General features: G+C 46.0%; 1 protein-coding gene across 2 annotated transcripts in view; it reads right to left on the bottom strand.

Moving 5' to 3' along the window:
* Positions 1-26,471, bottom strand: part of SCN8A (sodium voltage-gated channel alpha subunit 8) — a 566,978-nt gene that overhangs the window by 268,310 nt on the left and 272,197 nt on the right. For both annotated transcript variants that reach the window (XM_078688933.1, XM_078688934.1), the window contains exons 13-14: positions 26,046-26,284; positions 6,136-6,309 (exon numbers count right to left, since the gene is read on the bottom strand). In XM_078688933.1, coding sequence (XP_078545059.1) covers positions 6,136-6,309; positions 26,046-26,284 — 413 coding nt within the window. The remainder of the gene's footprint in view (positions 1-6,135; positions 6,310-26,045; positions 26,285-26,471) is intronic.

The following is a 26,471-nucleotide window of genomic DNA, read 5'->3' as shown; positions in this document are numbered from 1 at the left end:
GCCGGGACCCGGGGTCTTATATAGATGAAATTGCCATGGTGTTTTTGGAGAAATACATGCAGGATTTTCTGGCCCATCCTATCACTCCAGACTCGATCATTGAAGCTATAGATTCCCTGAGGAGTTCCTCAGCGCCTGGGCTTGATGGCTTCACAGCCGATTTTTACAAAGAGTAATTGGTTCCAAGGCTAGTGGAAGTATATGCGGAAGCTCTGGAAGCTGGTGTCCTCCCCCCCACGCTCAGAGAAGCGGTCATTGTGCTGCTGCCCAAGCCGGGTCGCGACCCCACGATGTGCGGCTCATATCGTCCGCTGTCGCTCCTCAACCTCAACTATAAGATCTTAGCGAAAGTCCTGGCGATACGTCTGGCATTACTGGTGGACGCCATTGTGTCACCGGCACAGTCTGGCTTTGTCTACAGGTCTACATCCCTGAATCTCTGAACGCTCTTCTCAGTCCTTCACAGAATTGACCACGCTACTCCGGCAGCTGCAGTTTTTTTAGACGCCGAAAAGGCGTTTGACACCCTAGAATGGCCCTTTTTTCTGGAAGTGATGCGGAGGATGGGCATGCCCCCCATCTTCGTGGCGACGGTGGAACTGCTGTATACAGCTCCCACGGCTCGTATTCGCCTGAACGGTACCATTACCAACCAATTCCCACTTTCTAGAGGCACCCGGCAGGGATGCCCTCTTTCCCCCCTCCTTTTTATACTTGTGATGGATCCCCTGGTGAGCCACTTCCAGGAGAGACATCTCCACAGGGGACTCCAATTCCGCACGGGCCCGCTTCTGGTGTCACTCTACGCGGACGATATGGTCCTATACGTCCGTACCCCGGAAGCTAACCTACAACCTCTATTGCTGGAGATAGCGCGATTCGGCGATTACTCGGGCCTCAAGGTCAACTGGCACAAGTCGCTCCTATTCCCCCTTACCCCTGCCACCACACGATGGCCCTGCGCCCTCCCATTGGAGTGGTGCGAGGACTCTATCAAATACCTTGGGATACATATGCACCTCGACACAGTGTCCATCATTCGCCTGAACTATGGACAAGCCCTAGATTTTTGGGAGGACAATACAGACAGATGGCTTCGTCTCCCCCTGTCTATGGCTGGCCGGATTGCCATTGTTAAGATGGTAGTCCTCCCCCGTTTCTTGTACCTTTTCAACAATATCCCGATTCCCCTCACTGCGATATTTTTCCGACAACTACGCACTGCCCTGCTACGGTTGGTATGGGGTGGGAAAACCCCCCGAGTGGCCTGGCGCACCCTGACACTGCCGTATGAAAGGGGCGGCTTTGGGGTACCAGACTTTTACCTATACTACTTAGTCGCCCAGGGGGCCTACGCTCACTCTTGGTATCACCCAGATGCCAGGATACTGCACCTGCGCCCGGAGGCGGATGCGGCGCTCCCGCTGTCACTTAACGCCATCCTACCCAAAGGTCTCCCTCGAGATCCGCATGACATATACCCGCTAACCACGACGGCTTGGGCCTGGGACAGGCTGAGACGTCTCCTGCACATGGACACTCTGTACTCCTCTGCCTTTCCTCTGCCCAATCCACACTGGCTTCCTATCACAGGCGAATTGGTGGTCTGCCGTTCGCTATCCAAGTTCCAGCTACACACGATCGGTGACTTGTTCCCCGATGGTCACGCCTTCACGCTGACCGAAGACCCCCGCTTCGCTGATCGTACATTCATGGATGCATTCGCACTCACACGACTCAGAGCGATGTTGCGCGCCGTATTTCCCACATTTCCTCTGCCACCAGACGACAACCCTGCACTTACATTCCTTATACAGAACACTTTGGGTGCACACGTGGTGTCCAAACTATATAAACTGTGCTTGGCGTCTCTTCCGTCGTCGGACAGAGTAGTGCGAGCTGCCTGGGAGCGGGATCTGGGCACACAGATTTCAGATGAACAGTGGGAGGCGTGTTGTGCGGTAACCAGGGAGGTCTCCATGAATAGCAGACATAAGCTCATTCACTTTAAATTCCTGCGCAGGATGTATCACACACCGGCATTAGCTCACAGAATCGACGCCAGTAGACCCCATGCTTGCCCCAAGTGCAGCGCCCCTCAGGCTGACTTCGCACACCTGTCTTGGACATGCCCGAGACTACACACATATTGGGTTGAGGTACACAGGGTTTTGGGTGAAATACTGGGTCTTCCGCTGACGGTCACGCCAGAAATTGCGCTGCTGGGCTATGTTGCAAATTTTCCCCGCATGATTCGTAAGTTAGCGTCCATATGCTTCCTCTTGGCCAAGAGAGAGGTAGCGCTTCTCTGGTGCGCCACACGTGGCCCAACGTGCGCCTCATGGCTTCGGAGTGTGGCACACTGCAACGTGAATAGTGTTGAATATTCGGAACAACTACCTACTTCTTCCCGCCCGACTGACATATGGGGGCCGTATCGCCATTACATTGCCAAATTGACTCACGACACGCCATCCCAATCACTCCATCCTAACATACCAACTGGGGTGGGCTAGTGCTTGCGTGTACCTTTCGCTGCTCCTGGTTGCACATGATACCAGTGCGGCTCACATTTACACCTCGACACTGGAGAAGAGTTGCACACCGACTGAAGAACCCTGGTTCTTTGCTGCCCCTAATGGTTCCCGCCAGCGCTGCTGGAGACACTGCCTTAGGCTTGCCCTATACACCGACCATGATAGCTGACTCTCGGCCAGGTAAACTACATCGAGCTACCCATGCCTGTAAGATGCGGTACACGAATCCGTTTTATACGTCAGGCCCGGATCGCTGTCCGAAGCGGTGACCCACACATCAAGAGCTGAACTACTGTACTAGTCTTGCAATCTCGTAGATATGATTTTAGTTTTTGTTTATTTGCTTTCGCTTTTGCAATGTTTATAATTTGTTTACTATTTGAGTTGCCGTATTGGAAAATGTTTCATGTATCACACTCAATGCTCTATTATGCAATCCAATTCTGTACACTGCAGTATCTCCAAGCACTGTTTGCTATGTGGTTGTTCAATTTCTGCAATTGATATGTCCGTGGTATTTAATGCTGTGGATTGCAGCAGCTGACTCAATAAAATGTTAAAAAAAAAAAAAAAGGTTGTTCTCTTCTGAACGGGGAGCCAGTGGAGGTCTCGCAGGTGTCGGGTTGTTTGCTCATGTCTGGAATGCTGAAGATGAGTTTGACCTCGGTGTTCTGGATGGTCTGGAGTTTGTGTAGCAGGGATTTGTTGATTCTACCATAGAGGGCATTTCCCTATTCCAGTCTGCTTGTTATGAGTGCGTGGGTGATGATCTTTCTGGCTTTGGGGGGGATCCACTTGATTGTCTTGCGGAAGATGCGGAGGGTGTTGAAGCAGGTGAAAGCGACAGCATTGACCTGTCGGGTCATGGTGAGGGAGGAGTTGACTATGATGCAGAGGTTCCCGGGCGTGGTCAGTGGGTGTGGGAGGAGGTGGGGGTGCTGAGGGCGGTGGGCCACCAGGAGTTGTCCCATGCAGAAAGGGATGGTCCAAAGACTAGGACTTCTGTCTTTTCTGAGTTGAGTTTCAGACAGCTGCTACTCATCCAAGCTGCAACGTCTTTCATTTCTTCTTGGAAGCTGAATCTGGTGGTTTTGAGGTCCATCATGAGGGAGAGGATGAGCTGAGTGTCGTCGGCATAGGGTACAATGCTCAGTCAATGCTGTCTGACGATGGTGGCGAGGGGGGCCATGAAGATGTTGAAGAGCGTGGGACTGAGCGATGATCCTTAGGGTACTCTGCAATTAATCTCTGTGGGTTTGGAGAAGAAAGGCAGGAGTCTGATCCTTTGGGTTCTGCCGGCGAGGAAGGAGGGGTGCAAGTCAAGGGTTGTTCCCTGTATTCTTGCGTCACTGTTGAAGGCTGTGGAGAGGTCAAGTAGAATAAGGGCTGCGGTGTAGACTTGGTCGAGGAGCGTGCGGATGTCGTCCCTGGCGGCAAGGAGGGCTGTGGTTGCTGCGGAATCTGGATTGGGAGGGGTCGAGGATGGAGATCTCTTCGATGAAGTTAGTCAGCTGGGCATTGACGATCTGTGACTTTGGCTGCGAAGGGAAGGAGAGAGATGGGTCGGTAGTTCTTCAGGTCCGTCGGGTCTGCAGAGGGTGTCTTCAGGAGGGGCTTGACTTCTCCGCGTTTCCAGTCGTTTGGGAAAGTGCCGGATTCAAGGGTGGCGTTAATGGTGCATCATAGCTGGAGCACTATGGCAGCTTTGTGGAAGATGTGCGGGGGCATGGGTCCGTGGGGGCTCCTTAGTGGGTGCTCTTCATGGTCATTGTAGTATCTTCGGTGGTGACTTGGTCCAGGCGGTGATGGTGGGCCAGCTGTCATCGCTGGAGGGAAGAGTGGTCTCGGGAGTCTGCTCGCTGAAGTTGTCATAGAGGGCTTTGATTTTCAGGTGGAAGTAGAAGCAGAGCTTGTTACAAAGGTATTGGGAGGGAGTGGCTTCACTGTGGGGCTTGGTGAATAGCTGGATGATGTTGAAGAGTTTCTTTGAGTTGCTGGAGTTGGTGAGGATTTTTTTCTGGATGAAGGTCTTCTTTGTGGATCTTATGCTTTGGTGGTAATCTGTCATGGCGTTCATGTAGGTGGTCAGGTCTTCCGTGGTTTTGCTGTTTCTCCATCATTTTTCGAGACGTCTGCAAGAGCATCTAACTTCTTGGAGGTCGGTGGTGAACCAGGTGGCCTTCAGGAAGCGTTGTCTGATGTTGGTGCGGAGGGGTACGAGCTTGTCTGCGCAATTAGTGATCCAGTGGTGCAGTTCCTTGGCTGCAGAGTTGGTGACGGTCGAGTCGGGGGGGTCGCGGCTGAGGGTGGAGTTGAGGTGCTCCTCTGCTACCTTGCTCCAGTTCCTTCGTGGAGGGCGAGGTGTGGGTTTGAGAGTGGTGGAGGTGTTGAAAGAGAAGTGTTCGCAGTGGTGGTCCGTCCAGAGGGGCTGCTTGGTGTTACTGAAGCAGATGTTGTTCCCACTTGCAAAGATGGGGTCGAGGATGTTTCCTGCCTTGTGGGTATGGGTGGTGACGAGCTGTTTCAGTCCAATGTTGGGTAGGTTGTCCAGGAGGGTGGTGGAGTTGGGGTTGCTGAGGTTGTCAAGGTGGAAGTTCAGGTCTTCGATGAGTATGTTGTCCGAGGAGGCGATGCCATTGGGTGGGTGGGGGGGGGGGGGGGGGCACGAGGTCAGCAGTAGTAATGACAAACGGAGCACAGGGTCCAGGGTGATCTGTAGGTGAGGGTGCTGCGAAGAGTGGTTCTAGGGCTGGTTTGGATCTATGAGTCATTTAGAACAATAATTTCAAAAGGTATAACCCAAATCCCCACAAACATAGTATAAAAGGAAATGTGAATTATTGTAATGCTAGTTTTGCATCGTAGGGATCTTCATTAAAGTCATAAGCATACATCCCAGGTCATTTTGTGAACAGGAATTACACTTACAACTTACATCTCGCTGTATTCCTTAATCAAAATTGAATAGAGATTGTGAGGCAACGTTCGGTACAAGGTATACTTGGATATAGAAGCTGCTGGTTCCGTAAAGTCCCTTTTCGGAGCATTGTGTTTCATGTTTATGTTTTTCCTTCATGCACTTTCTTTCTGAGTTTACAGCTTTCATTGTTTGATCACAATGCACAGACACTCATGCTGCAATGCCACCTTATGCATTATTGAAGGTTAAATTTACAAAAAATCTATATTGTTAAGACTTTGGAGGTTTTTAACCACAGTTTAAAAATGGTTGATATGCACCTCTCACGGATATAATGTGATATGCTGAAAGTGAAGTGTTCCGGGATGTATTCCAGCAGGAGGGAATCATTTAGGTTTATGACTATCAGTGAAGTTCCTATGGCACAGAAAATTGTCTCAAATTTTCATTTGGTCTGTCATCAAAACACTACAATGAAGGCAATAACAAATATTATACTAAACACTTATGTTTTAAAATCCATTAACTTATATCTCACACTAAAAATTATTGTACAACATGAAATCTCAACCTACCTATTCTTCAAATTACTAGATGTTAAAGGGAAAAAGAGTAAATAGATGTAAGAAATGACAATATGTAAAAAATAAAAAATAAATGTAAATACGTATAGCATACCAATCGAAAAGATCGCAATACAGAAAGACCTTCCACATCCTGCAGGCCCAGCTCCATTAAACTGAGACTGACAATGAAGCCGTCAAAGATGTTCCAACCTTCTTGGAAATAATAATATGGATCCATGGCTACTAGCTTCAGGAACATTTCTGCTGTGAAAATACCAGTAAAAACCTGAAAAAAATAACATTAACTACATTAAATGATCCTTCAGAAATACAAACGTTATACTTTTCAGCAATGTAGCATCTTCAGTCCCATTACTACCAAAGGCTGTCACCCTAAATTTGGTCTAATCTGTAACACAAATCCAGAATTCCGGGGCCACATGCAAGCCATTTAATGGATCTAGAATTGCAATGGGTCTCCTTTAATATTTGTTTTATTCCTAATTACTAAAGTTTAAGAGTTTTCAAATTATACACAACGTCAAACAAATGCCCCAATGCTGCCATCATGGCATGGATACATATCGACAATCCTTCCTGGGCAGTAATGTGATTTTGGGTCATAGTCCTAAAGAGCTCCCAAAGAAGTACTAGGTATGCAAGCAGCATGTTTAGTTTGTACATGTTTTTACATTATATGCTCAAGAGATTGTCCTTATGCTTGTTGATTGACATTTTCTTTTCAAATAAATAAATGTAATGGGTAATTGGTAAACATACACAGCTGTTTAATAACTGCACTTCACAACTCACACCTTAACATTTTAACAGTTTTTCCATACAACTTCAGAAGGCTTTTACAATAAATATCGAAAATACAGTACCTTTACCTTCAAGGTGATGAAATTTCACTTAAGTAAGATATAAGAAAGATATTGTGTCTTACTACATTACAACCTAGTACAAAAGCTAAAATATATGACAAAATTTGGACATAAAACGTTTTATTATTCTGTCTCTATTTATTTTTAAATAATGACAAAAATGCAAATTGTTTGTTTAACAGTGATTCCAAATGTCAGTCAATTCTGGCAGTCTATTAGTTATGCTGATTCACAGGTAATGGAGTTAAAAAGGAGAGAATGTTTCCAAATGAAGCTAAAACAACTTTCCCTGTGCCAGGTTGATACTAAAATGTGCATGTGTTCATCTGAGGTTATTGATTAATCATTTTTGGGTATTCACATTTTTTAAACCTATTATGCATTCAAAAATGAGCATACATTTCTTGGTTAGATCCTTGTGAAACCAAACTAGTTTCTGCATCACTTTTTCACAAATACGAAAATAAATATGGATAAACAGACGGAAATGTCAAAATGTAAATACCTTTCCATGCTGATGTTCAACACTAGAAGTCCTTACCCCTAACACTCCTGGGACGGGCCGCTCACTATAAACTGATGGCACATCCCCGTATTGTTTATGCCTTACAAAACACGCCTTTTTGGTCCCACCTCAATATTTTCTATCCATTGACGCTGAGGTACGTTCCATACTGTGGAATAATGGGACACCCCGAATTGCCTAGGCCAAACTGACCAAAAGCTGGTATGAGGGTGGAATCGCTCTCCCAGCGATTAGAACCTATTACTGGGCCTCGCAATTGGGGGTTCTCAACCACTGGATGCATCGACCCATCACTGACCTGGCATATTATCTCAGGGCACTATATGGGGGAAAAATTACATACCTAAAAATACCCCAACCTCCACTACAGTTTCAATTTGGCATGCGGCAAGGGCCGCGTTGGGCTGGAGAGGCAAAATTACTCAGGCTGATCCTCTGTTTGACTCCAGTCAATTAGGCCTACTCTCGCAACAACCAGGGTTTGACAAGTGGGATCTCATTGACGTTTCGAAAGTGGGCGACCTATGGGTGAGGGAGGGAATTGTCCCGTCTGGACACATACAAGCCCAATATCAACTCCATGAGGGTGAGACTTTCTGATACCTCCAGGTATGACACGCTCTGCATAAAGCAATACACAAAGGCTCGGATCTGCCGGTCTCCTCCCCATTAGAAGACGAAGACAGACTATTAGATGATTATGTCCCAGAAAAGGCGATTTTGTTAACATACCGGAAAATTCTTAATAATTTACCTGATGCCTCTGAGAGACTATGCTTGAAATGGGCTGGGGACGTTGGAGATTTTGACGATGAAGACTGGTGGGAGGCCCAGGCATCACCACGGGAAGTGGCTATCCGCTCCCGTTTTAAGCTTATCCAGCTTAAAATACTCCACAGAGCGTACTACACCAGTTCTGCGGTAGTTAAAATGGATCTGCTGCTGTCCCATGTCTGCCCCAGGAGTGTGGGCAACTAGGTAATTTTTAAGGGCTCGCGTGCGAATGCAGCACAGCTGCTTCGCTAGCGAGCTCTATTGCTGCCGCTTTGGTGCGCGAAGGGAAACAGAAGGTGGCACGCGCAGACAGGTGATGTGTACGCGTAGGGAGTGCACATGCCATCTCCTCCCTTCGTGCACCAAAGCCACAGCACATCTCCTGCAAGCGCGCATTCACTTTCCCTCCCCGCCCCCCGCCCGTTGGCTCTTTGAAGTCATCGCAGCTGGTAGATAGGGGCACATAGAGGGCTCTCCGTGTGGTATGCTCCGTCTCCCTTTGTTTGTTCAGTCGGCGCTGAAGTTACCAAGGAAACTTGACAGCTTGTTCTTTATTTGTGTTGTGAGAGAAGAGTCGTAGCTCAAGACGGGCTTCTCCCTGTCCAGCAATCGCGCTCATCCGTGACAGTGTTGGTAGGTAGGGCTTCTGCACACCACGGACTTCCTGATCTCGAGTGCAAATCGACTTTACTGTGTAAAAAGGAAAGATCCAAACTAAAGTTTGTACCCGGCATGAAATTGAGCAAACTAATTCCCCACTACTGTTAGTCTGTTTAAGTTTAGGAAATGGAGAAAATATATTTTCGCCACTTTTCAAATCTTGAATAAGACCGGGTTTAAGGCAGAATGAGTCTTCATATTCTTAGGTCGAGCCTGGGCAGCGTATGCTATATTGGAGTATGGACTTGAAGCTCCGCCCACTCCCCGCCTATATTTTTCATTGGCTTGTGTCTTTGCCGTTATAAAATGCTGGCTTCTGATTCGTTAATAGGCTTGTTTGTCCCTCCTTAGTGCCGCCTTGTCTTCATTTGTAACCTCCCATGAGGACTGTCTGGCCCTTTTACGTCTGAAGTTACATGGTATGTCTTATTTAATCAGTAAACACTATTTTCTTTTAAGAGTTTCTCCTACGTGCTTTCCTGCAACATTTAGCACACCAAGCGCACTTTCACTTTCCAAGCAGCCGGGACAATGGCGGCCACTTCTTTGAAATGAAATAGGTCTTGCATTTACAAATGTTTGCGCTATTAGTATTGTAAATTACAATGCTTTTTATTTATGTGTTAATTATCAAAACAGATAAATAAAAGGCATTATCATTTACAATGCCAATAGCATTGCAAATGCTTGTTGCATCAATGGTGGGAATGCCCGAATCTCCAGGAATTCTGGTCAAGGGTAGTTTCAGCGATGTCTCGAATATGTCATAAACCGCTTGAAGCCTCCCCCCGACTATGACTTTTGAATATCTGGGAGGCCACAGACTTAACAAGATTTGAAAAGATTTGGGTTACACTGGGCTGCGCGGTGGTAAAATGAAATACTGTCAGAACATGGAAGGGAGGAGTGGCATTGAAACATGCTGATTGGTAAACCAATATGGATTGGTGTATGCAGGGAGAGATGGCGGTGTACAAAAGCAGGGGGTGCCCGGGAAAATGGACCAAAATATGGGGCCCATGGAACGAGAGCAGAGGATTTCTTTGTGCCCTATTGGGAGATGCAACCTCAGTCTTGATAGAGAATGTGACACTGTAAAGGTGCTTTTCTTTTGATCCAATGTGCTGCATGGTTTCAACTGTAATTCTTCTTAATTTGGTAATTGCTTTACGTTTGGGGACTGCATTTGTTTTGTTTGAGTTTGATTTATGTTTTCTATCAATAAAAAGATTTATAAAAAAAAATGTAAATACCATAAAACCAAGAGCTTACACAACTAAAGTTTAAAGGAACAATTGTGTTTTACTTTTGCTTTGGCAACACACATCTTGAAAAAATCAGCACCAGAATTAGACAAAAACAGAACTATATTCTTTATTTCTATAGATGTAAGTACTAGTACCTGACTCTATAGCGCCTACATTGGAGACTCTGCCTTCAAGCTGGGGTGCCTCCCCTTTTTGCCTGCCGGTGAGTGGAGACTACATTTGATCATAGAGGAGCCCTGCTGCATTGCCCTTGTCCTCTGTGCCTCCTCTCCGCCCACCAGCACATGCATGGATTCTCAGTGTAGCACCTCTGCACCGTCAATGCTGATTACACCCAGCTCTGTGACAAAACCTTCTTCAGAGGTATCGCTGTGACCCCTGGCTAGGTCGTTCTACACCGAAGGTCTGCACCGCTGTTATTGCAACGCCCTCTCCGATCCACATCCGCCGGCCCGAACCCTACTCGCTACCTCCTTGGTAGGGACAGAAGCACTTGGCGAGCTGACTGTCTGCAGGGGGCTGGTGGCGTGCTCTTTGATGCACACTCTCTTCCCTCGATGCAAAACTCACTGACAGCACTGCCATTATCTCTCAACGCAACCATTAGAAGGACTCCACGTTGATAGACATATTTGCCTAAAAGCTCCCGTATACTGACAGAGTTACTGAGATTACAACCACCATAAATTACTGTTTAGCTGACACCTCGGCCACGCCTATGGCGCTGCTATTGGAATCGCTGAAGGCAGTGGTACATGGTCTGTTTATAACTATAGGGGCCTGCCTCAACAAGGACAGAAGTACCACCCGAACACACCTGGAGACCAAAGTTAAAGAACTGGAAGAGGCCCATAGGCGTACTGACTCGTTTGCAATGCGGCGCCAACTTACGGCGGCTCGCAAGCAGCTTAAGGCCTTGGACATAGATAGGGAAGAATATGCCCTGCTTCACACTAAACAGAAATATTAAATTGAGGGAACTAAAGTAAGTTGCCTGCTAGCACACTGCCTTTATTCGCAAGCTGTCCACCACAGAGTAGGGGAGCTTCGGGCCCGGACTGTACCATTATCTACTAGGATGAACTTATTGCACAAGAGTTTGGATGCTTTTATGCTGTACTCTACACAGCCGAAGAGCTGGACACCGGGCACATTGACTCCTACCTTGCACAGGTTCATTGACCCACCTCCCACAAGGGGATGCCTCTGCTTTGGATAAAGACATCACCCCTAACATCACCTTCAATCAGGCAAGGCTCCTGGGCAAGACGGTTACAACTCTGAATTTTATCAAATATTTTGGCCATTGCTAGCTCCCATACTCTTTATATAACACCTTTAGCACCACTGGTACCTTGACGGATACCATGCTACTTGCCACAATCAAAGTAATCCCTAAGCACAGTAAGGACCCTGCATATTGCTCCTCCTACAGTCCTATTTCTTTACTTAATGTGGACGCCAAGATTTTACTGGCATCTTGACACATCGACTCGCTCCCTATATGCAAGGCCTGGTGGATCCTGACCAAACTGGCTTCATTCCCCGAAAGGGGCTTTAGCGACAACATGACACATATGTCATCTGCTGGAGAAGACGCTCCACTATTGTGTCCAGGCCCTCCTCCTCTATAGATGTAGAAAAGGACTTTAGCATCAATAGGGGCACCCGACAGGGCTGCCCCGTCTCCTTTTCTGTTTGCCCCCTATATGGAGCCTTTGCCGAAAGGATACATAACATACAAGATATCTCTGGAGTATATATGGAAGACAGAGATCACAAGCCAGCCTTATATGCCAAAGATGTCCTGCTGGTTCTGTCGAACCTAGAGACCTAGAGGTGTTCGGGCTAGCTTCTGTGTTTAAAACTAACCTACAGAAATTTTCAGAAAGAGCAAGCAAGCACAACTCGAACACCAATTCCCATTTGTCTGGTCCTCACAGGGGACACAGTACATCGGCTTATGACTTCATGCTACACCTTGGCGCACTGCTGAACACAACTAAGCTGCGATCTTGGCGACAACATGCTATGATCACTCTAAATTGAAGTGCTATGTTCTTTCCTGGTTAGGGTGCTTATTGGCTGTCAAGATGGCGCTTCTGCTAAAATTTCTTTATATCATGCAAACCATACCACTATAATCCTCCCCACCCTCAAACAGGTAATGAAGAAACTATAACTCCTTATTGATGATTTCATAAGGGACAGGGAGAGGGCACGCATGGCCCAGCAGCAGACGTACCTATCACAATTGGAAGGTGGGCTGGGTATCCCGAACTTATTATGCTAATATCAAGCACCACACCTGTGTTACATGGTAAAATGGTCTCGACCTAGCACCGAAAAGCACTGGTGCGTTATAAATCAAGAAGTGGCAGATATTCATATTTGGTAAATCCCCTGGCTCCTGGAGCAGCACCGACTGACCAGAGTCCATGTCTCCCCATTGCTCTGGGCTATGATGGAATTTTGGGATAGAGTGTAGGTATCTCGGAAATTATCCACTCGAATTTCACCCCAGACGCCAACTATAGGAAACCCTGATCCCCCCCCCCCCCATACTACATGGTTCTGCGTTCACTCAGTGGCAGGACGCTAACTTCAAGAGGGTGGACGACCGTATGATATTGTTGGGCTTATGGACTTTATACAGATTCAGTCTGCCTATGGTCTCCCAGCTGCAGTGCATTGACAACACACAGCTATCCGCCACTGGATATCAAAACCCGCAATTCCCTCTCACGCAAGTAGGTCTCATACACCTTTTGAAAAATGGCTCATTACATGCTCCTCGGACAGACGCCTTCTCTGTGATAGGTACACATTTCTTAGCACTCCACTAACGACTTCAAAATCACCACCACAGTGTTGATGACAGGAAGAATGTGAACGTACATTCACCACTAAATAATAGCGTGAGTTTACACCGAGCTCGGGCTTCTGCCTGTAGCACTTCCGGCGAAGAAATGTTCCTCTAAATCACACATTATTGGTAATATACCAGCAAGGGTTGCCAGATGGAAAGTGGTGGGAGACAGCAAGTGTTGAAAACACTGTGAACAAACTGGCACTCTCAAACAATGTCTTTGGCACTGCCCCAAAATCAAATCCTTCTGGACAGAGGTATTGGCAGCCGTAGATGAAATGTATGACACTAAACTCCAGAAATTCCCCAGCTACATCTTGCTCAGACTACCAAACCCCTTGACATGTCCTTTGAAATCAGTGAGGGGCCGTGCCAATGCTTGCTGCCAAGCAGCTTTTACTCTCTCGATGGGGCTCAGATACAGTCTAGACGAGATTATACTGGCTGCATAAACTATGGGAGCTCCTGGGGATGGAGAAACTGACAGCGGTTGTCACACATACATTACCACTGTCTGATTAAGTGTGGAGACCATGCATACAATACCTCTCTGAGGATTTTAGAGAATGGACTAGCAAAACCTACCTGTGTGTCCGCCAACTAACTCACTCGGATTACATACCTGCTTGAAGGGGTCTCTGCTGAACTACCCTCGGCTCCTCTTACATCATCCCTTCTCTTTCCATTATGAGTGGTGACCCATGTTTTATGGTTTGTCGACATACCCCAATCCCTTCTCTCACCCTTTTCTCCCTTAATGTCCTCTTCCTGCCTCTCTTGTTACCTTCTTAAGTGTTCCTCTTCTGTTGCCCCCTCCACCGGCCACTGGATGTAAGTGGGATGATTTTTGCATTGCGCTGTCGCAAAATTATGAATGAAAAGATTGAAACTATAAAAAATACAAACTTGACTGCATCTTCGAATTTGTAATCGTGAATTGTTCAGTGGCTGAAATTGGGGCTAAATTTTGGGCTTGCATTGCTGTGGCATAAAGCACTCAGTCACTACTCAAAATGTCTTAATCTATGTACTCAGTTCTTCAAGGAGGTTTGAAATTAATAGTCTTGAGTGCTAATCCAGTGAATGATACAATTCACATTTGATGGCATTTTCAATGCCTGCAATGCAGCAGGTTCATCAGTGGAGCCAATGTCCCTTATGTGGATAATGCACTAGACACAGAATCATTTTTTGTTATGATGGGCTGACAGAATACCCTACTATGCTCTATGGAATCACAACTTCAGTTCAGGTGAGTCCGACAATACTCTATCTTGATGACATGCTAATATGAGCTCAACATGCCCTAGACTCTTTAAAACGCTCAAACAGCTTCGTACTTTCCATCATTTAAGAGGAGTCACACACATGACAGAGATTCTACTTAAGGCGAGCAGTTCTTTAAGCCTACTGTTATAACACTCTGAAATAGTGCTTCATTCTTTATTTCATTCTTGAACACAATTGTGGTGATTCTGTGGTGCTGATGCATATAGGCAACTCCCTAAGCTAGGTTAAATATCTGAACTTTCCGGTGCCATTTACATCTCATTGAGATCACTCCTGTAAACTTCAAACAAAAGATATTGCAGTTTCTTTTCAAATACTGTATTCAGAATCCAATTTTTGTGAAGTGATGTTCTTTCCCATCTCCTGAAGTCAATTTAATGATCATGACATATTCATCAAAGTATATCAGGGGAGCTAATTTGTACAACATCAGCTCTGTGAGATCTGCACCTATCATTACTTAGTTTCATAGCAGTTACCTGGAACCTAAACCTATGTTACTGATCCTGAAATGTCTCCTCCCTTTCCCATTCATTTCAAATAAGTGAAGTAGTACAGGCCTTTATGACCCATACAATAACCACGTTTTCTGTATCAAGCAAGGTAAGACTTTCTCTCACTCCGCTCAATAACAATAAAAGCTTGTAGAATAATAGCTATGTAGTGTGATACTGCACTTTTACCGTTTCTCAGTACAGTGAATAACAGACACAACTATTACCTAATGTACAGTACAGTTCTCAATTCCTCCTCCTTGGAAATATGGAAGGCTGAGAGTGCCATGCAGGGATTAGAACTTATGCCCTTCAGATCACTACACTTACCGGCACCGAGCATTCAGCTCAACGAGGTATGCTACCTGTAGGGAATTCTGTCAAAATTGCAATTTCACTATTTTTGCCTACTGTCTTGCTTGATCTGGAGGTGAAGCATATGGATGAAATTGATCCAAGCAAAGGTGTTTATGCTCCATATAAACAGTAGATAGTAAGGAAAATGTTACTTACCCTGTGACATGTAATACCATAGATTCATATGCTTAGCTATTCGTAGCATGTAGGACTGTAGATTCATATGCTTAGCATACTCCTGCCATCTAGTTTTGGGCTTGGACGTGGAAGTGTTTCAAGCCATGAGGTAAAATTACTCCTCTTATAGTCTGTATTGGTAATGGACATCAGCTCTTGTTTGATTGTTCTGGTTCATTGGGTGAGCTTAGGATAGGAGCAGTAGAGAGATAGTAAAGATGAACATCTACGTTATAGCTTGATAAAAATACGTGTTTCAGTAGAATAGTATGTATGTCAGCCAATGGCTTCCAGGGAGGAGGGTGGGTGCATATGAATCTACAGAACTACACGCTACGAATAGATGGTTACAGAGTAAGTAACATGTTCCAGTTGTAGCATGTGTTGGCCGTAGACACATATGCTTAGCACTGAATGTAAAGTGATGCTCCCTTAATGCGGTGGCCAGGGAGTGGCTGACCTAGGTTGTTTGAAAGAGTGTTTGCAATACAGCTTTACCCACTGTAGCTTTTTGGTTAGCTAAGATAATAACACAGTAGTGTTTTGTGAATATATGTGGGTTATTCAATGTAGCTGCTTTATAAATATCCATTAGTGGAATGTTTCCTAGGAAAGCCATAGAGGCTTCTTTTTTACGTGTGGAATGAGCTCTTGGAGCTGTAGATAGCAACCACTTAGCTTTGTGGTAGCACATTTGAGTGCACTTTACTATCCTCCTTGCAATCCCTGCTTTAAATATGGGTGATCATTTGTGAGGTATTGAAAAAGCTACGTCAAGTTGTTGAGTTTTACAAAATGGTTTCATTCTGTCAATGTATCCATAAGCCTGGTGAGAACTGTATTAAGATTCCAGGCTGGTGCTTGTGGGATAGAAAGAGGAATGACTCTCTTTAATCCCTCCAAAAAGGCTTTAATAACTGGAATTTTTAACAAAGTTGTGTTGTTTGTTTCTCATGTAAGCAGCAAGTGCTGCCAAGCGCAACCTAATAAAGGTGTATGCAAGAAATGTTTTTTGTAAATGTAGTAGGCAGCAAATAAGGTCTTGTACTGTAGGGGAGAGTGGTTGGATTTGTTTTGCTGAACAATAATGCATAAATCTTTTCCATTTATCTGCGTAGCATGCCCCTATGGTAGGTTTGCGAGTTTGTTTTAGAATGGTTAAACATTCATGTAGAAGATTGAGGTAACTGAATTTGAAGACTTCACGAGCCAGATTTAGTTGTTTGGCGATAGGGTGTGTGCCCGATCCCTGGTCCTGAGTAAGAAGACATTGCCAAATGAGCAGCTTCTCATCTGGTAGAACTGATAGTTGAAGTAGGGTTGTGAAGCATGCCTGTGGAGCACATGTTGTGGGTATTCGAATGAGTGTGAGGGATATGTGAGGGATGTCTGAGTGACACTCTGAACAACGTAAGGAATGAGTGGGAGAGGAAGAAAAGCCTAAGCAAATATTCCTGACCAGTTGATCCACAGGGTATTGACTTTAGACTGTGATTGAGGAAACCTGGAGATGTATCTTTGGCAGTTCGTGTTCTGCTATGTGGCGAAGAGTCTATCTCTGGGATGCGACACACAAATTATGAGTGGAGCACTGTAGTATGGATTTCTCACTCATGTACCTGCTGTTGCATTCTGCTGAGCATATCTGAAAAGTCGTTTTCCACCTCTGGTAGGTATTCTGCTAGGAGATGGATGTTGTGATGTATGGCTCAATGCCATTAGGGCTGAGCTATCCGCAAGGGCTGTATGGAGTGCCTGCCCTTCTGTTTTTTAATGTAGCACATTGTTGTCATGTTGTCTGTGCGGACTAGGAGAATCTTATGGAGAGGTTGTTGAAAAGCTTTGAGAGCTAATTGAATTGCAAGAAGCTCTAGGTGACTGATGTGTAGAGGGTTCTGCACTGGAGACCACTGTCCGCGTACTGTAGGGTCTAGCAAGTGATCCCCCCCAACGGTGTAAGGATGCATCTGTAGTAACAGTTACTTGCGGAACAGGCGTTATGAAGGGTCAACCCTGCAACAAATTGTTGCTGTTCCACCACTGCCGAGAGTGGTGGGTCGCTGGTCCTACCATCACTAGATCTTGTAGTTGCCCCTCCGCATGAGACCATTGTGATTTGAGGCATTGTTGTTTGGGGTGCATACGCAGTCACATGTGTGGTAATATGGAGACACATGAAGGCATCTTACCTAAAAGACTCATTATTGTTTTGACAGTGAAGTGATTACGTGGTTGGAAAAGAGGCAATGCAAGTTAGAACATATGTACTCTTGCAGGACTGGGATAATCTTTTGCTGGAACCGAGAAATAGCTGCACAAGTAAAGGATGGAGGTGGAATTTTGTAGCAATGAGCGTGAAAGCCAGCTGGTGTAGAAGGCTGATTTCCTTCAGAGTGTCTGGTAGATATTGTTTGCTTGCACTCTTGATCAGCCAATCGTCTAGGTATGGGAATAGGTGTCTGTTCGCCCCTTCTGAGAGGAGCACCTGCTACTGTGAGACATTTTAGAAATATTCTAGGTGCATTAGTCCCCTAAAAAGGCAACACTTTGAATTGATAATGTTGACCAATTACTTGAAAGCGTAAGTAGCGTCGATTGGCTGGATGTATTGGTATGTGAAAGTAGGCGGCTGAGTTTTTTTTTTTTTTTTTTTTTTAAATATATTTTTATAGCAGAATCAGGAATAAACACATCCAACAAGCCAACCCAGACACCAACGGCACCCAGCATTAGGCGGCTGAGTTTTATGGCGGTCATGAAGTCTCCTTGCTGCAACAGTGGTATGACATCTTGGAGCGCTACCATGTGGAAGTGCTCCAACAGGATGTACTTGTTGAGAGGCCTGAGGTCTAGTGTGGGCCTTAAGGTGCCATCTTTCTTTGAAATGAGGAAATACAGCAAGTACAGCAATTATACCCCATGTTCCTGGTGTTGCTTTGAGACCGGCACAGCTTGTACTTCCTCTTGTGGGAATAGGAGATATTCCCATGACATTGCTTGTGCTCGTGGTCGGATATTGGGTGGCAGAGAGGTGAGTTCTAGACAATGCCCATCTTTTATTAAGGAAACGACCCACTGGTCTGATGCCATTTTTCCCCAATCTGCGTGGTAGTCCTATAGTCTCCCCCTACTGGTACTGAGTAGGGGGGGGGGGATGTGGACAGAGTCCCTGTTTAGCGGAAGTGGACCCCTTGGCAGCGGATCCAACCGATCTCTGTTACCTCTGTATTGTGTTTTGTAGTATGCTCCTCAAGTGTACTGTGGTTGGTAGGAGCTGTGTTGCTTTTGAGAGGAGGCTGTGTCCTTCAAGGTAGCATATTTGGACAACTCTCGGTATTGGCCTCTCGAAAGGACCTCTTGTGAGGATAGGACTAAAGAGCACCCATGGCTTTGGTGGAGTCAGTTTCCTTTTCTAGTTTTTCCAACATTTCATCTACTCATGGGCCAAATAGGTGTTCCCTATCAAATGGTATGTTAAGGAGGTATTGCTGGACATCAGGGTTAAAGCCTGATACTCTTAGCCAAGCATGGTGCCTAATGAAAAGGCTGGTGTTACCTTCCCTTGCGATGGTGTCTGCTGCATCCAAGGCACATTGAATTGTTGCACTGGCTATGACCATACCTTCCTCTACTAATTCTGAGCCTCTTTGTTTATACTGATTAGGGGTGGTAGGTGAACTCCGCTCTGCCGGCGGAGCTTGCTCAGTCTTTACCACTCCATGCTCAGCTTAGTGAGTGGAGATTGTCAAAAAGTCCACCGCCGCATAGCAGAGTTTACTGGTGCTGGGCCACCACTAATCCAGAGTTACCTAGAATTGGTGTATTCAGACACCTCAACCAATCCTATCCCATCCCACAGAATTATGAAGTACTGATTGGCTGTGGAGTTGGCATGCGCCTTTGTCCATGACGTTCTTCTGTTACATTCGGTGGTTGTCTCTCATTTTGAATTTTTCTTAGGCATGGGGTGATTGGTTGCTTGTGCCGGGTCAGGCGCGCCAGCCTAAGCTGTTGGCACTTACATTTCTGGATTGGAGGAATACACAGAGAAGGGAGTAGACCAGAAGGGGTCAGTGTCAGTGGCAGCTCTCTCGCTAAGGCGGAGGAGCATCGCCCCACTGAGCAGGTCAAAAAATAAAAAAATAAAAGGATAATAACTCATTGTTATTATTATTTTGTTTTTCCCCTTGCTCAGCTGGGTAGGGACGCGGCTGCTATGCTCAAAGGGCAGGGGAGGAGTGGTTTGCCCACTCCAAGTGCGCAGGACGCGTTTTGCCGGCTGTCTCGGGATAGTCAAACCCTCATGCGCACTTTGCATGTTCTCCATGCAGGGTCCATTACAGCCTGCATGGAGAACACGGTCAGCCTCCCATTCTCTGGCTGAGCGCCAGACCACGGCCCTCAGATCAATCACAATGCTGCTTGCAGCATTGTGATTGGCTATTGGGAGGTTGGGAGCTGGGTGCTTCCTGCCCTACGGTGGGCAAAAAGGACAGAGAGGAGGGTGCAGCGACGACAGTTAAGTGTTTATTTTGTTTTTTTCTTCATTCTCTCCTCCCCCCCTCCAGCCTCTGCAACCTGCCCCCCCCCACGCCGTTAAATACCAGCCACCACTGGTCAGTGTGAAAAAGAATCTGGCATTGTGTACAGCTGCCGACCATTGTGGCTGTATACATCCTGTGTGTCACGTCCTTTAAAGCATATTAGGTTTGTCACAGTTTACTTGTAAGCCAATTCTTGGAAAACATTTACAGGAAGTTGTTACTTTGAAAGCATGCATCGTGTAGCTGTGTATTTTTCTGACCTGAAGATTGGATACATTATTTTGCAGTGCAGTGCTCACTGCCTCCGTGTTTTATAGTACAGTAAACCATAAGGGTGCCTCCGCCTGGGACGACTCCTGGTGGCCCCCTGCCCTGGGCAACGCTCCCAAGCCAACGGACCACGCACGTAACCTGGGCTTCATCCTGGACTCCTCCCTCTCGATGACCAGACAAGTCAACGCTGTCTCGTCGTAGTGCTTCAACACCCTGCGTATGCTCCGAAAGATCTTCCGATGGATCCCCAACGAAACCAGGAAGACGGTCACCCAGGCACTCGTCACCAGCTGACTGGACTACGGAAACACCCTCTACGCCGGAACCACAGCCAAACTTCAGAGAAGACTCCAACACATCCAGAACGCCTCCGCACGACTCATCCTGGACATCCCCCGACACAGCCACATCTCCGGACAGCTGAGAGACCTGCACTGTCTCCCCGTCAACAAGAGGATCACGTTCAGACTCCTCACCCACGCACACAAGGCTCTCCACGACCTAGGCCCCAGGTACCTCAACAACCGCCTGACCTTCTACACTCCCACCCGCCAGCTGCGATCCACCAGCCTCGCCCTCGCCGCCGTTCCACGCATCCGCAGAGCCACCACCGGAGGAAGAGGAAGATCCTTCTCCTACCTGGCAGCCAAGACATGGAACTTCCTCCCCATCCACCTCCGACTGACCCAGGACCACCTCTCCTTCAGGAAGCAACTCAAGACCTGGCTCTTCGAGCAGTAGCAGACCCCCCCCCCAGCGCCTTGAGACCCCTCCGGGTGAGTAGCGCGCTTTACAAATGCCCTGATTGATTGATTGATTTGATTTAACACTGAAGTAAATAATGTTTTTCTTTCTTCTTTTTTGTTATTGTCATTGCCACGATTGGTGTCAGTCACAACCGCACCATATCAGTCTTTGGCACCTGGCAAATTAAATTTAAGTTTTTATTAGGTCACCGTCTTTCCAGACTGTAAATCTGGCAAACAAACTCTGCTTTCCATGAGAAAAATGCTTGGGTTTGAGAGTTTAGGGCCGTGCAATTTTAACTGCAAACTATTTCAGACTGTCTCACTCTCTGCCCAGTCACCATAGCAGCCTGAAATGAAACACGTTAGTGATGGGCACTGGGCATTTGGGGAGGGCTGATCTGAATCCCGTTAAGTTGATGGACAGATCTGATGAGATGATATGGAAGTAAAAACCCTGAATCAGAAGTACAATCACATTTCCAGCAGACCATTTGACTCACTGTGTGATCTGGGACTATTCACACCTGCTTTGATGGTTCTAATACAGTCTATATGAGATGCAAACACCCTATTAGGGGAAAACATTTGGTGTTATAATTTACTGCAACTTTTTTAACAAAGAAGCATTTTTCTGTACTGCGGCGATATACATGTAAAACTGTTTGGATTTTATTTTTAGTATGATCGTACTTGTGTTGGTATAATTACTGACCACTGCTGACATCTTAGTCTTAAATCCAGTAGCCGAAATATTTAACACAGCAGATACATCATGCTTATTTATTTTAGTGCATGCCTCTGACTTCTAAAACAACCCTTTCCGTGTCTCTTTGGTAGCAGTAGTGATCACGTTGCAGTGCAGTACAGGTGTGATGTGCCTCCTCAAATCTTCTACTTGCCCGAATACTACTATAATGCAGAAGAGTAGGGCGGAGCGGACTTTGTGGCATTCCATGGAGTTTTTTGCAACTCTGCGGAATTCAGCCTAGTGCAACTCCACGAGCTACGCCCACCCCTACATTTACTGATCAAGGTGGTTTTGGAGCAATTTTTGCATTTCTACCTACTGTGCTCTGTTGTATCTGGCGAGGAGGCCTACAGAATTGGTGATCCTTAGGTGGTTTGCTGCCTGCGCTGCTGCACGCTTACCTGCAACATCTTATTTCCTTGTCAGTAGGTGGAGCATCCCCAGTGGCTTGTGAGTTATCCCATTATTCGGCCATGTGCAAATGTGTAAATGTAAATGTGTTTGTATTTATATAGTGCACTTCTACCCAGAGGTCTCGTAGCACTGTATTCATACCGCTGTGGAACCCAATCTGGCTTTCCTGTGAAATGTCCACTTCTGGACACCCCCAAGGTGAAGCCAGGCATCCAAGCGCTGCTGGGGCCGTTGTGGAGATTAAGCAAGCTATTGCCCAGGGTCACAGAGTGGGACCCATGATTAGACTAGGCACCGAGGCGAGAATTATCAGGTCCGGGGAAATTGAGTCCAAGAGCCGCCGAGGTGGGAATTGAACCCTGGTCCCGGGCCAGACCTCTGCATCAGGGTCTGCCGCTCTAACCATCGAGCCACGCTTCTCCACATGTGCACCACTAGAGAATCCGGTGTAACATGCAGTTTGATGTAAGCAGGGTCTGTTGGTGGTGGTTTGTATTTCTTATCGATCCGTGGTGTTAGGACATTTGATTTTACGGCGGTTTAAAAATCTCTGAGGTGGGTTTTAGCATACCTTTTAAGCATTGGTATAAACTGGACTGTGCGTTCAGGGGTTGGTCTACGTCAAACGTTCCATGGTTGATCTATATTGAGGGAGTGCCCTGTGGGTCAGGGAAATATGGTCTGCCTTAGGTGTCAAAACAATCCCCTGTACTATGCTCCCCTATGGAAGATGTAGTAGGTGACCCTTGTGAGTGGCAGTGAGGAGAGGAGAAGGTTGTGGTGAACCTGGAAAAGGTGCAGGTGCAGCTGGTACTGGCAGCAGAGGCGGTGGAGGAGATGGTATAGGTAGTGGTGGAGTTGAAAACTGAATGGGGCTGGTGCCCTTATCTTTATGCTTTTTACATGGGGCTTTTGTGGTTGACCTCAAAAGTTTTTTTTTCCTTGGTAATGTCTTTGTAGGTTGGAGAGGTGGTTTGGTTATAACTCTTCCTCTGTCTTGGTTTATCACCAAGATCTCGGTTTGGCGTCAAGCTTTTCCTGTAATTTTGTCAGGATTGGGTGAATTGGGTGCTCTTTTGGTTCAGTAGGCGTTATTTTCAGCGTGGAGAGTGTTTTTGGTGGTGAGGCTTTGGAGGCTGAAGATGTTTTCGGCACACAGTACAGTTTAGGTGCCGAAACTGTACACGCAGGAGTTGTTTTTGACTCCAAGCGTGTTTTCAGCACCTGGGATGTTTGAGTAATGGCTTCAGCTCCAAAGGCTTTTCCAGTGTTGATATTTGTGTTTTGGACACCAGCACTGAAACTGGCTTCGACTTTGTGATGGTCAGTGCCTTTATCTTTTGAATGCCCTTATGTGTTTTGGCGAAGGGACAATAGTCTGATTCTTTGCCTTGTGCCGGGTACCTCTATGGCACAAGGGCATTGGGGTTACCGAAGCCTGTGTATGTGTGTCTGTGTGGGATTGGGAGAATTTTGTCACAGTACTCACGTGCCCTGTCCAGGCTTCGGGGTCGTAGTGAGATTCAGAAACTTCCCCACTGCTGGCGAGAAGAAAGGGAACATACATTGGCACGCCTTGTGCTTCTGCCTCTTCCTTAATGTGGTCCTCAGCATGGAGGGCTTGTGGCTGGATATCGGGTACATCTTCAGCTTGGTGTGACTGCATTGTGCTATGGGCCCAATGCTGCCCTCTTCGTTGCTGAAGTTTTTTCTTGTATCGGAATTCCATGCACGCTTCACACAATGTTTTGTTGTGTTCTGGAGACACTTGCCTTAGCATCTGGCCGCTCAGTACAAAAGGAAATTAAGGAAATGCTGTGGGCATACCGCACAACGGTTCATAGCAACATGTCAGTGACACCCTTTGAGCTCATGAGGGGGAGGGCAGCGGGTACGAAACTAATTCCTACCTGGCTGCATGAGAAAATAAACAAGGTGGGGTGTAGCGTCCCGGGAAAATGTGTCTCTACTAAAATAACCGAAGGGGACCTAGTAAAAGTGAAACCTGGCGGTAACCAGAAGTTGTTCAACAAATTTAGGGGGCCCTACCAAGTAAAGTCGGTAGTTGGCAACTACATTAAGTTGCAGAATGGCCAAACGTGGAACCTCCGCCGGGTGGCACTTTATCAGAAAAGGGTAAAGCCGGTTCCCTCTGTGCAAATCTCTAAGAATATTGTTGCTGATGGGCCTTGCAGACCTCTTCGCCGCAGGGTTGCTCCTGCGTATTTAAAAGATTATGTGTAATCTTGTTTGTTTAAGGGAGGATGTGGGGTTCAATGGCCTGTTTTACATGATCCTGCATTCTCAAGGGAAAGAAATGTATTCATTGCTGCATTGTTTCACTTTGTGTTTCTCCGGTTTTATTGCAAAAGGTTGCTATTAGCTTTTGTCCAATTTGTTCTGTTGCATCCTTTTCATTATCTGTTTAAGGAAAGGAGATGTGTTATATTCACTCTGTGCTTTGTGTTGCTGCCCAGGTCGCGCGCTGAGCTCGCGCTGCCTGACTCTGTGACATCTCCAGTGTTCGGTCCAACGGCTGTCAGTTGCCCGTTTGGTCCCGATCTTGGTGGTTGGGTTTTCCTACATCTTTACTTAAATAAAGACCCAAATCAACACGACGTTGCTGTGCCGCATGTCATCATTTTACAACATAGAGGTTGCAGGCCGGATAGTGATCCTGCCTGGAATGTTCAGCGTGGCACTTAGGGATGAAACTGAAGGGAATCTTTTACATCACTCCTCCTGTGTCGAGTCCGAAAAAATGGAGGTGAAAGTGTGACAGCTGGAGTCAAACCGTGCCTGAGCCCAGGCAGGCAGAAGGAAGCCGTTGAAAAAACAGTAGTTGGCTGTGATTTGTTGATTTCCGTTGCAGGGTAATGAATCAGCGTCTGAAAAAGCTGCTGGTGAATGTGTCGAAGCTTCGATCCCGGAACTCTGAGATAGAAGTCCGAACCTAATGGCAAAGAAAAATAATCTAACAAAGGAGCTGAATACCATGCACAATACAGACTATAGGAGGAGTCACTTTAACTAGTGACTTGAAAGACTTCTTAGAAGAAAAACAACTCCCAAACTTTCAAGCCCAACAGTAGATGGCAGGAGTTTGCGAAGTATATCTATCTACGACCAACACATACTAGGCACCAATGATTTAACTCTTCACCACTGAACTGAAGGGCCTCATTGCTACCAGGCTAGCATGTACATATTTTGACATCTCTGAAGAAGGACTGCTGTTCTGTGTGCTGTTAGAAAACAATCTAACAGGAATCAATACAGGGGATTAAGGTTAAGCTTATGATACTGGGCACTGAGGAGGTGGGGTCAGTATTTCTTTTTCAACAACAGTGAATGATGATACACCCTTCATCTCAAATGTAGCCAGTATATATTGATTGTATAAAGATTATCAGTCTGCAACTGCCATCTACCTCAACAGGCTTCAAAATACTTTGCATATGACAATTGAAACCACAGCATCATTCTGATTTTTTCCTTCCTCATCATCCTGCAATTGGAGCACCCACCTATATGGTACATCCAAGATGCCCATGACCCTTAATGTATGACAATCAGTGTACTTAACTATTAGATATTGCATTCCTGTAGCACCAACAAATAAAAAAACACACTCTAGGTCTTATACCAGTCCAACATCTCAAGTAAGGACCAATTGTTTTCATTGTTTGAAGACCAAGAGCTCTCTTTTTGGTCAGTTGGCAGAAAAACTACAGCTCTAACAGAATTTGAAATTCCGGAATTATTCCCCTTCCCATTTCTAATGAATCTCAAATGTGAAAACTCAAGATGGACACATTTTGGTATCCTCAATAATAATCAGTATAGATTCAAATCCCATTATTATGTATACTTTGCTTAGGTATGTAGGCACAGCATACTAATAATGAAGACTTGAAAAGTAACATGAACAAAAATAGTCCTCCTAAAGGATAATTGAATCAACTTCTACAGGCATTGTTTTACAAACATCTTACCAGATTTCCTACAGATAACACTCCCTCAAACTGTTCTGTCATAGGGTAGTGTTCCATTGCCATGAACAAGGTGTTGAGAACGATGCAGATGGTGATGGCGAGGTCCACAAATGGGTCCATGACAAACATGTTCACATAGCCCTTAAACTTTATCCACATGGGGCAGCACTCCCAAATCAAGTACGTGTTTGCAAACTTATACCAGAAGGGAGGACACTTTTTCTGGGACTCTTCCAGTTCTGAAATAAAAAGGAGAAACGCAACAACTGTTAATTTCAGCCACAGACAAAATTTGATTTAGATGAACTAGCACTATTTTAAATTATTCATTTTGTAATATACAACAAAAAGAAGATTGCAGCTTTGGTAGTGTTTTACGAGATTTCAGACTGATCACGTCAAGGTAGGAGTTAGCAGTCTGGTTGC

The sequence above is a fragment of the Lissotriton helveticus genome, chromosome 1_1 (assembly GCF_964261635.1).
Source record: "Lissotriton helveticus chromosome 1_1, aLisHel1.1, whole genome shotgun sequence".
NCBI lineage: Eukaryota > Metazoa > Chordata > Amphibia > Caudata > Salamandridae > Lissotriton > Lissotriton helveticus.
The sequence above is the reverse complement of the archived record's forward strand: the minus strand, read 5'-3'. Positions and strand labels throughout refer to the sequence as shown.